Source organism: Cebus imitator, unplaced genomic scaffold (genome assembly GCF_001604975.1).
Source record: "Cebus imitator isolate Cc_AM_T3 unplaced genomic scaffold, Cebus_imitator-1.0 Scaffold6, whole genome shotgun sequence".
NCBI classification, from domain to species: domain Eukaryota; kingdom Metazoa; phylum Chordata; class Mammalia; order Primates; family Cebidae; genus Cebus; species Cebus imitator.
Window position 1 is genome coordinate 4,735,266 of NW_016107321.1, and position 12,093 is coordinate 4,747,358.

General features: G+C 45.8%; 1 protein-coding gene across 1 annotated transcript in view; it reads right to left on the reverse strand.

Moving 5' to 3' along the window:
• The window catches only part of IGF2R (insulin like growth factor 2 receptor), a 124,770-nt gene that overhangs the window by 44,505 nt on the left and 68,172 nt on the right, over positions 1 to 12,093 (reverse strand). Inside the window, exons 13-20 of the mRNA XM_017538048.2 lie at positions 11,404 to 11,547; positions 10,187 to 10,324; positions 9,422 to 9,569; positions 8,734 to 8,911; positions 7,853 to 7,968; positions 7,218 to 7,386; positions 5,134 to 5,313; positions 61 to 162 (exon numbers count right to left, since the gene is read on the reverse strand). Of these exons, the coding sequence (XP_017393537.1) occupies positions 61 to 162; positions 5,134 to 5,313; positions 7,218 to 7,386; positions 7,853 to 7,968; positions 8,734 to 8,911; positions 9,422 to 9,569; positions 10,187 to 10,324; positions 11,404 to 11,547 (1,175 nt within the window). The remainder of the gene's footprint in view (positions 1 to 60; positions 163 to 5,133; positions 5,314 to 7,217; positions 7,387 to 7,852; positions 7,969 to 8,733; positions 8,912 to 9,421; positions 9,570 to 10,186; positions 10,325 to 11,403; positions 11,548 to 12,093) is intronic.

Genomic DNA, 12,093 nt, shown 5'->3' on the forward strand with positions numbered 1-12,093 from the left:
GGGTGAGTTGAAGATGTCCAATGGGCCATTCAGCATGAGGCCAGGCGACAGCACACGTACCTGGTCTGTATCCGTCATTGTCTGGATGGGACAGGCAGCCTCTGTGTTCCACAGGAAACTGACCACACACTCCCAGTTGAGAGAAAAGATGGGGTGGCTGTTCTGAAAGGGCAAATCCAGGATAAAAGTCAAAACAGTAACACGGAACTATATCTAACCAAAAGAATACTAGCCTGCGACATAAAAATAGCCAAAATCTGCTGGATGTTTATTATGAGTCAGCCATATGCTAGGCATTTAATGTGCATTACCTAATTAGAATTTAATGTTCTCATTCTCCCTATGAAGGCAAAATAATCTCTTACACTTGGATATTAAGAAATATAGAAATCACGCCAGCAGTAAATGGTAGAATTTGGATCCAAACGTAGGTCTGAGTCCAAGTATATGCTTCTGAGAAGCACCCTACACAACAAGTTGAATGCAAGAATCCATACACAAAGGTGACAGTACATGGGATTCACTGACATCAGCTCAGGATGAGGCAACACTGGCCTGTGCTGTCAGCAGTCAGGAAGGTGCTGAGCAGTGGCAGGAATGGGCACAGGAAGGCTCCTGGGAGGTAGCATGTTCTTTCTTGATGTGTGTCCTGTTTAGCCATGTTCAGTTTGCAGAAACTCACCGAGCTGTATCTCATTATCATCTGCATACCCTTCCGTGTGTAGGTTTCCATAAAAAGTTCCCCAGAGAGCCATTACCTTTGTGAGAGCAGCACTACCACGTGGGCAATGGTAGCTGCCAATTCTTGAGTGTTTATCACACACCAGGACTGCACTGAGTTTTGTTAGCATTTTTCAACTGCGCCTCACAGTGACCCACAAACACAGCCTACGAATGAGAAAACTGAGGCACAAAGAAGTAAAGACACCTGCCCAGGGTCACGGGTTCAGGAACAACAGCCACTAACACTGAGTCCACAGCCTTGCCCATCATTGGCTCCTACCCTGGAAAGCCCCTGCCCACTCCAGGCCTCACCAACACTAGCAGTAGAATAAAAACACACCTGCTCCTTCCACTTCACAATGTGGTTGTGAAAGTGACTGAGTTTTAACCTGTGAAAGTTCTGGGACTACAAATTCCCTGGGAGTGTGGCCTTTCTTCCTTCAGTGAGTGTCTTCCCTGGGCCACGCTGTGTAGCAGGCCGCGTATGAGTGCTGACAGGCACGATGACAATGTGAAGTTACTGTGTAAACTAAATCAGGTATCACAGAAAAGCTGGAAAATTCAGGGTCTAAGAATTTTCTGGAACTACCCAGTGTCTCAATAGCAACAAGAAACCAGAGAGGGAGGGAGCAGTCCAGAGGAAGAGAAGGCACAGATGCTCCCCAGAACAGAGATCACCAGGCTGAACTCGACAACCTGGCCACATCCCCGTGGAACCCCGAACCTGGATCCTCGCTGAGACTGAGATAAGTGGGCGGCCCAAGCTCAAGGTGAACCTAAGGAGAGTATGCACAACCTCAAGAGAACACCTCCTGCGGAGATCGGCGGGCCAAGCTCAGCCTGCCGGTCATGCATTCCCTGATCACAGGGATCTTCAACTCTAAAGGAAGTATCTCTTAGGGAGAAGAGTATGTTAGCCAATGACAAACTGGACCAAGCACGTGAGTGACACAGCGTCCACTGGGCCACTGCAGGGCAGGAACGCATCCTGCTGGCTCATTTCAGTTGGGCTGGATGAAGCGGCCACACACCCTTAACAAGGGACTATTAATAATGTAGCTGATGGTGAACATAGCTTAGTCTCTCCGCAATTCTAATCGTTTGATAATTTCTCAAAAACACATGACCCTGGTATAAACTTAAAACTACAGGCAATAAGATAAGAAATAAAAATAAAATCCTTGGCCCCACAACTGACCAAACACATCCCACTCTTGGCCAAGGAGACCCCAGAGAAACCTTAAAAGCTGCATTCCTGTCCATAACGGGGTTGGAGGGGAGACACATTTCATTACACGCCTTTCCTCACTAACTGCTAGGCCTTCTTCCCTAAGTGCTAAGCAGAAGCCAGCCCTTTTGAAAGACTCTGTTGCTGGTATCATACCACGGCCTGCCAATGTCCATCCTTTCTGTGGTTCTGACAACAAAACAGTTAATCAGTATTTCCTCCTGATAAGAGACCACAATTCCCAGGTGGTCCTGCCGTCTACAGAGGCTCCACATAGAGGGCTTTTGTGTCCTTTGCTTCACCTTTTGACATACAGGGCCTAACTGTAATACACTTAAATGTCACGTCTCCAACACAAAATGAACGTGGGACACATGCTACACACGTCAGCCTACCATGCACGTGTGTGCCACCTCTTCGTGAATATGCATAGCTCCTCCCTGCAACCTGCTGAACATGTATACTTGGCTAACATGCTCAGCATCCATTCCTGTCTTAGTCTTCCTCCCTCCAAGTGCTTGTTTCTGGCTTCTGGCCTGAGGCTATGCTTCCCAGCCTGTCAGAAACTGCCACCCTGTAGGGTGTAACCCTTTATGAGAAACAAAACTCTCCTTTCCAAATTCAGGAACCTCACCATTCTTCAGCTGACAAATGCAATCAGATTTCAGACCATCACAAAATATCTAGACTGTGTCTGGTGGCTCATACTTATAAGCCCAGCACTTTAGGAAGCTGAGGCAGGAGGACTGCTTGAACCTAGGAGTTCAAAGACCAGCTTGGGCAACATAGAGAGGCGCCCCTCTCTACAAAATATTTAAAAACTATTTTGGTAACTACACATAACTCCACCTGAGTTCCAGCTACTCGGGAGGCTGAGGTGAGAGGACCACCTGAAGCCAGAAAGTCGAGGCTGCAGTGCCACAGTTAGCAATGATTGCATACACTGTGCTCTAGTGTGGGTGACAGGGTAAGACCCTGTCTCAAAAAAAGAAAAGGAGTTCTGGACATAGATACTGGTCATGGATACAGGACACGAGAGACGTGCTTAATGTACGTAACCCAAAGACAGTGAGAATCGTCAGTTTTATGTTATATATATTTTACCCCAATTAAAAAACAGAAGCGGGCCGGGCGCGGTGGCTCAAGCCTGTAATCCCAGCACTTTGGGAGGCCGAGGCGGGTGGATCACGAGGTCAAGAGATCGAGACCATCCTGGTCAACATGGTGAAACCCCGTCTCTACTACAAATACAAAAATTCAGCTGGGCATGGTGGCGTGTGCCTGTAATCCCAGCTACTCAGGAGGCTGAGGCAGGAGAATTGCCTGAACCCAGGAGGCGGAGGTTGCGGTGAGCCGAGATCGCGCCATTGCGCTCCAGCCTGGGTAACAAGAGCGAAACTCCGTCTCAAAAAAAAAAAAAAAAAAAAAAAAAAAAAAAAAAAAAAAAACAGAAGCAACTGGTACTGTACAAAGTGGCCCCAAAGCATTTCCATGGGAAGAAGAACAGAGCAAACGCCACATGGTCTGATGTTCTCCCCTGGCTAAGGAACTCAGGGTTAACAGCAATCCCACTCACCTCCTCTATCTTCCAGCCTTAATTTATTTTACTATGACGATTATTATTTTGAAACAGGATCTTGCGCTGTTACCCAGGGGCTGCCATAAAGTAGCACATCCTCAGCTGACTGCAACCTCTGCCTCCTGGGCTCAAGTGATCCTCCCACCTCAGCCTCCCGAGTAGCTGGGACTACAAGTGCACACCAACACATTTGGCTAATTTTTTTATTTTTTTGTAGACATGGGGTCTCACTAGGCTGCCCGGGTTGGTCTCAAACTCCTGGGCTCAAACTATCCTCCCATCTCTGCCTCCCAATTTTTTTGTTTTTCTTTAAGACGGGCTCACTTTGTCTTCCAGGCTGCAGTGCAATCATGGCTCACTGACTCCTCAACCTCCTAGGCTCAAGGAACCCTCCTGCCTCAGCCTCCAGAGTAACTGGGACTACAAGCATGTGCCACCACACTTGACTAAATTTTCTTATTTTTTGTGGATGGGGTCTCACTATATTGCCCAGGCTGGTCACCAATTCCTGGCCTCGAGTGATCCTCCCAAGTCAGCCTTCCACAGTGCTGGGTTAGATCTGGGCCACCGTGCCAAGCCCTCAGCCTTAATTTCTTATTCCTGTTTTGTATTACACATACAGCCCTCACTGTTCACCCACAGGCCTAAGCTACACCAAGCCTCAGATTCCTCGTCTGTGGACTTTGAAGTTTGGACTGCTGGGGCTCAGAAAGCAATACCCCAAGGACCAGTGCTCTGACATGCTAAGAAGCTGCCTGAGAATCAAGGTCGTCCTTTTAACCGTGCCTTGTTACCTCCACCCCCAAGCACAGGGAGGGACTTTCTCCGGAATTTCCTTACCTGACCAAAAAGGCTTCTTTCCAAAGAAATTCAGAAATCTCATTATCTATCCCAGAAAAAAAGACAGGACAGCAATCACACCTGGACAGACTTGTACAGAAGATAATGCCTGCCTCATTCAGGCTCCAAAGAGAATCATTTGCAAGTTAATTTCTGTCTATTCTTTCTTCCTAAAAATCACTTGCTGCCTCCTCAAAATAACCGTCTGCATCCCCCATCTCCCTCTCCCCTGTGAAATAGGGCATATAACTTCTGTGCTGCTTTAGGCTGCTGGGTCATCTTTCTCCTGCTACTTATTCCCCAGTGCTATACATGTTAAAATTTTACATGTCTTTTCTCCTATTAACAGCTGATTTCCAGGGAAATTTCAAAGAGTAAAAGGGAAGCTTTCCCTTGGCCCCTACAGGACCAAACTATATCTAAGTTGCATTCCACTCCCACAATCCTCAGATCATCAACTCACAAGAACTAAGAGGCAAGATAATGTCTGTGTGACTCAGAAAGTACAACACACATCACACCATAGCCTCGAACTCCACAGCAAAAGATGAAGCTTACACTTCAGAAATCGCAGCCATGAAGGTACCACAAATCACCCCCTGCCTGTGTACATATATACTGCACACTGACCTTAAACAGAACTAAGTCTTGCCTAACTCTGCCATCCACCCCAAGACCGTTCATTTCTGTCAAGAGACACATCAGGCAACGCTCAGTCAAAACATGCAGCAGTTACGATCACCGGCCAGCATCAGTGCCTTACCATCCTCCCCCTGGAGCAGACAAGATGGATCCTCGTGGTGTACGTGGTCCGTCTGCCATCGCTGGTGGTGCAGGCCGACCCATTCACGTATTCCAGAAGGAGACTGCCACGCCCCTCAACCACCGGGCCAGACTCTGCCATTCCCAAGTTACTGATGGAAACCACTTCAGTGAAGGAGCCCTGCAAGAAAACCAGTCTTGTTAGGCTTTTCCCTCTGAAGGTAGTCGATTCATTATTGGTGATGTTTATACTCTATAAAGTTGCAGCACACAATAAATTATCGAATATAGAAATCCCCTTACTACATAAGGAACAGGAAACCATCCTCACACAGAGTTAACAAGAACTGCATGCTGGGTTCCGGGCATGCAATTAAGCACTAATCAGGCTGCACACTGGCCTGTAACTGAAAGTCCAATAGCACTAGATACTACTTGCATCCCCATTATTGCTACAGAAAGAATCACTGCCATTAGAGTCATAAGGCTTTCATTTAAGAATTGCATAAGATGTTCTTCAGATCCCTAAATTTCAATGGAACGGTTGACACCGACCACTCTGAAGACCCCCTACAGAGGAACCAAATGCAGCTTCTTTATCTGCCCACCCCATGACTTCACCCTGCACTCTTCCACCAATAAACGATCCCCACTCCTTGGCCCGCTCCAAACCCCTTTAAAATCACTATACCCAAACTCCTTGAGGAGATGGATTTGAGGTTTCCTCTCATCTCCTCATTCGTCTGCCCTACAATTAAACTCTTTCTCTACTGTAATCCCCAGTATCTCAGCGTTCTGACTGGCTACACATCAGGCAAACAAATCTTTTACACACAGATTATAATCTTAAATCCCAAGACAACTCATGCTGACAGATTCTATTCTCTTTATTTTACAAAAGGAAAAACGAGGCTCAGGAGTGTTAAGTGGCTCACCTAAGGCTTCCTCACTAAACTTTCAGAACACAAGCGAATAAATCATGTTTGGAAAGGCTTTAGTGTGAATTCTAGGCAAGAAACTTCTCTTAGGAAAACCTTACAAGCTTATGCAGCGTGGAAGCTCCAGCTCTGGGGCATCTCTGAGTGGGATGCCAGAGTTGGAATTCAGACCCCCTCCAACAAGCCCCAGGGCTGGAGTTTCTGCGCTGCACTGCCTCACCCTCTCCATCCTCTGCTCATCTCAGGGTGAGAGAAATAAGAGGCCAGAGCATCACCTTGTTCAACTCCAACCAGGAACACGCTTGTCGGGCACTATGCACACTGGGCCATACACTCGTTCCAACAATGACTGTGAAAGCACTCCGCCTGGTGATTTTGGAGTTACAAGTGTCAGCAAGCAGGCAAATTCACAGATGCAGAGTCTGTGAATAACGAGGACTGACTGTACACTGAAGTCACTGCTCCAATAAAGAACACACATGTGCACAGGTAAACACAACCAGGAACTCAATTCCTAACCACCATAATACAGTTGCCACCTTCCTTTAAAACCTCCAAGCTGCCATTAGCACACGCCAAAAAAAAGTACATTCCCAACATGCTATTTTTACAGAAGCCAACTTCCAGAGACATCTCTATTTTAAGATTCACCATGTACAACGACCACAGGAGACGTGCAAACGTTCTGGCGGTGACTACATTCAACCCAGTGACGAACTGCAGCGAATGAGGGCACATGTGCTTGAATCTAGTTCACCCACAGAAAGTCTCCCAAACCGGTTTCTCCCCCTAATCAATCTAGAAGCAAGAGCTTTTGGAAGCAAAACTCTTTTTCACAGGTGTCTGCTGAAAGCACCTCAGACACTTTCGAATTCGGGCGAGACATAAACATTCGGTGCTTCCTCTGTCCTTTGTGTGATCAAAGGTCTCCAACACAGCATTCTCCATGTGAACGATGATTCCTGTATGACACACTTCTGTTCCTACAGGAGGCAGATGAGTTCACACGGAGGCCCCACTCCTCCTCAGAGGGCTTCTCTCAAGCAGCCATGCCCCCTTTGATCTGGGTATCCCAAAATAACCACCTCTTCCCACTAAGTCATGGAATTAGGAGGGAAAGGGGGACACGCAGTGAAAGCAGACTCACTTGATCCTTTTCATATTTCATCTGGCAAGCTGATGCATATCGGTCACAGCCCGGTACTGGATTCAGAGGCCGACACACATTGATGTAGTATTTCCTCCACGCAACGTGTTCCCCTGAGTTGTCCATGGCATACCAGTTTCCTCCAAGGCCACCTTCAGATTTTGCCAGACTAAAATTTCAAAGCAAAATGTATATGCTTTTAAAGAGCTTACACATTTCAGTCTAATTGATTTCTATGTAGCTGGAAAGTAAAGATATGAAATAAAACATGCTCCACTAATCACACTGCAAGAAGCTGGCTTGCCTGGGCTCATGATGCACCAGGATTATACTCAACCTCCAATAAACTCAGTATGCAGTGGACCTTAACTGTCCCCCGTGTCTCTGCACTGACAGTCATTGTTTTAAATGATGACGCTAAAGGCTGAGGCTACGCTGTGGCCAAGACTGGTTGCTATCCCAAAGGCAACCAGACCGTTATTAGAATTCATTCTGCTGAAAATGCCCCACCTTGGTCCTGCAGCCCCAAAGCCAGCATTGCTCCCTGTCATCAGCTCAGTCACATGCTCGCCAGCAACATCCGCAACCTCAGTGTCTGCACCAGGCCAAAAACAGAGCAGCTGACTCTGCCTCACCTGGAGAGGTCATATTGCTCCAGCGTGGAGGGGTCGGTCACCACACACTCCAGGGGTTCCACCGGACAGGCATAGCTGGTATACCACCGGAAATTGTAGGTGGAGTTATCCTCTTCCTAATCCATGGCCACAGAGAAATACAGGGAGGGATGGCAAAAAGAGAAAGACGTGACATAAACTAGGATTCAAAAAAGGCCAAGGGCATTGTCCCCAATGAGAAACCATGTAAAAAAGAGCTTACTCTGACCATCTCTCTCTATTTTATTAAAAGGAAGACAGTTGAGTAATAAATTGGGATGAAAATGTAGCCTCTGCTAAGTGGGGGTTAATTCAGGACTTTTTTAATGCTTTTGCATGTTTTATACCCAAAACTGAAAAGCTTGTCGGCTGTTATTGATGTGCACAGCCCACAAAATAAACAGCTTAAAAAACTAATATGCCCAGGAACCCTGGCAAATCTAATTATGGTGATGATTTAGCCAGAAACCCAGACTGATACAAGTTCTGCTTCTCAATAAAAGATCCACCAGGCTGGGCACAGTGGCTCACACCTGTAATCCCAGCATCTTGGGAGGCCAAGGGGGCAGATCATGAGGTCAGGAGTTCAAGACCAGCCTGACCAACATGGTGAAATCCCGTCTCTACTAAAAATACAAAAGTTAGCCAGGCATGGTGGCGCGCACCTGTAATCCCTGCTACTTGGGAGGCTGAGGCAGAAGAATCACTTGAACCCAGGAGGCGGAGGCTGCAGCGAGCCCAGATCACACCACTGCACTCCAGCCTGGGTGACACAGCGAGACTCCATCTAAAAAAAAAGGAGGGGGGGCCTACCACAGATATGTGTACCCTCAGGGAACGCGATGAGGGATAGACATTCCTACCTGATATTCAGGGAAGCCCACCCCCGCATCTCGATCACAAAGAAAGGTGATGAGCGTAGCTCTCGGCGTGTGCCTTTCGTTGTTATAGGGTGTGCCGCCTCTGTAATTCAGCTGGATCATCCCATCATAATACGAAAGCTTCGCATTACTCAGTCCCAAGTTCCAAGTCTTCTCATCACTAAAATAAACACACATTTCTCTCAGCAAAGACATGAGGGGCAGAAGCACTCCAAGGCTGCCACACTGAAGGAAGGGCCTGCGAGCGGCATGGGGAGCCGCCAGGCGTAGGCCCAGGCTTCAGACCACAGGAACCCACACAAGGTCTCTAATTGCAGCAGGGACACCAAGACCCAGATCTCCTCTCAGCACCACTGGTTTAGACAACTCACTTCATCTGAACTAATGCCACACAGAATGCAGAAATACGCACATAAATATCTAGGAGCTGAGAAGTACAAAATGCACAGAAGTGAGGCATGACCTCAACCCACCCTTCTTTCCCAAAAATGTGGCCTGCTCCTTTCTCTGGGAAATTAAGCTCCTAACATCCTAACAGTTTTCAGGCAGGTCTCATCAGTATTTAAATGCTTGTCAAAAAGCAATGACATTGAGAGCACGCCTATTCCTGAATAAAATATCTGCTGGCATATAATGCCTAACAATGAACCAGAACTGAGAAGCTACTTGCCTTTTTGACACCTGGCAGGCTCCTGAGTCTGGCTGACAGGTGCTCACAGACACTGGGCCACACACATTTATATAAAAGTCATACTTCTTTGTCTCAACTTTATAGGCACCATTTTTCTTTGTGAGAGGTGACAAGTCAAAAGAAAATCCTAAGAAAGAATAAAAACGATAAAAGTATGGAAGGTCAGTCAGAACAGTCAACAGGATGGTCTCACCCCATAGTTCGAAAGGGAGAGATTCTTCCCAGGAGGTTCCCAATGGCAGGAAGTAGTAGAGGAGGCAGAAGAGACACTATCCCTTGAGGCCACCAGGACTGCGATTACTAACATTTCCCTTGGAGATGGATCCAACTCCACCATTCCCTTCTACTGCGTTAGCCTAGAGCCCTATTCAAAGCCCGTAACTGCTGGTGTAATAAACAACCAGCATGTTCACAGTAGGATGAGCACAATATTATGGCCTTTTTGTAAGGTCTCCCTCAGAGAAGTTTCTTGCCTCGAATTCACGTGAAAGCCTTTTCAAACAGAATTTATTCCCTGTGTTCCGAAAGTTCTGCATTCAGCAAACCCACCTCAATAATGCATTCAAGATGGTATTTTCAATATCTCAAATAAGCCCCGAACATCAGATGTTCAGAATTTTGTTCAAACAGCATTAATAAAATTCTAAGGCAGGTTACCTTGAAAACCGTCACAGAGAATATTTAGGAAAAAACCTTAAGTGGTTCCAAGTCACATTAAACCAGAGGTGCTGCTCAGACACATACCTGCCTGGGAGTCAAAGACCGTGCAGTTCTCCCCTTCCGTCTTAAACAGCACACAGGCAGCAGCTGTGTGCCACTCAAACTCATAAAAGCAACCACCGTCCCCAGAAGTTCTCAACACTGGTGCACTTTCTAGATCACCTGTCAATGGGGAAAAGAGATGGGGATCACTAACCCATTCATTCCTTAAAAATCTTACCTCATTCTTACTCTGCTAGAAGTAAACTTGGAAGGGACAGTGGGGAATGAGGTATAATGCATGAAAGATCAAAAAACAGCCCTACAAATATGGTACTATTCCACCTATATGAGGTATCTAAAACGGTTAAATCCACAGAGACAAAGTCAAAGAGAGGGAATGGGGAGCTCGTGCTTAATGGGAACTGAGTGTCAGTCTGGGAGGATGAAAAAGTTCTGGAGATGGATGGTAGTGGTGATTACACAACAATGTCACCGAGCTACACACTTAAAAGCAGGTGAGATGGTAAATTTTACATTATGTTGTATATTTTACCATAAAAAAACAAATAAAATGACCCTAGCTTTTGACTTTAGCCTACAGCGGGGAACTTATCCTAAGGAAATATTTCAATGGGAGGCAGAGAGAGGATACATTTCTAGTGTTGCACAATTAGCAACACTAGAAATGCCATATTAATCCAACAATAAGGAAACTGTGTAAAAAAAATAAAACCACACCACATCAACAAGGAAGTTCCTAAAAATTATTAATAGAACTGTCAAACATAGACGAGTATTTATAAAATACTACACTTTGAAAAACATTAAGATTTGTTAACATATAAAAATTCTGACTTGGTAAAAACAACATATACCTATAAATAAAAGTAATAAAAATTAACATTATGTTTCAGTAGTGACATCACAGACAATGATTTTTTCCCCTTTGGAGGAAGTTAAGTAACCACAAGACTGGCCCTGTATCAGTCCCAAGGAAGAGGATGCAGCACTGAGACCCACAACTCTCTTCTGACACCATCTGGTTTCTCCATTTCTGGTTTAGTTTGGGGGAGCGGATGGGGAAAAAAATCCAAATGACCTATTTCCCATTACCAAAGATTCTGGAACTCAAAATGCTTAACACTATGCCAATCTGTCTGATCACCTTTGCAGTAACCGATGAGGAACAGAGATATGAAGAATGCAGGACCTCTGGCAGAAGCCAGTAAAAGATTTCACCTTGTTTTTTAAATTTTTACCTGGCTTGCACACAAGTGTGATATTAGTTCTTATTTTCTTGCCATGACCACAATCATCCCCATCTGAATAAGAGAGTTGAATGTTTCCTTTCTCTTTTGTGGGAGAAGAAATAAATTTTCCCAGATTTTTCCTTCCATTCTTATCTGGAAGAGAAAGGGGGGAAAAAGCAGAAGATGTGGTTAAAAATTATCATGCAGACAAAATGTGTTTAAAAAAAGAAAGAAAGGGAGAGAGGGAGGGAAGGAAATAAATCAGCCCAAACCCGGCAGGTGCAGCCCTTCTCCAGCCCACCTAACCCATCAGGGCCGTTGATAGGTTTCCCTAGAAAGCCACATTTGACCAGATGTTAACAGCCATATCAAGGTCCTGCAGGGTCATCCACAGGCTCAGCAGGAAAGTGCCATGAACTCCCAAGGCAAGAAAGACCAAATGGCTTGCAACATGCATCAGCACCAACCGTAATGTGACACTGTCCCCTACTGTCAGGGCTTTAGCTACCCCAAGACACCAAGTATTTTGAAAGCACAGCCAAAGGGTGAGAATGTATCTCACATCCAAAGCAGAAGCTAACAAAACCTGTTTAGCAACCCAAGCAGGAGGCCACTTACTTCTTGGTTCATTTGCTTTTTATTATAAAGGATTAAAACTCTGTTCCAAAGTCCTTCTTACGTAAAGACATGGACATGCCT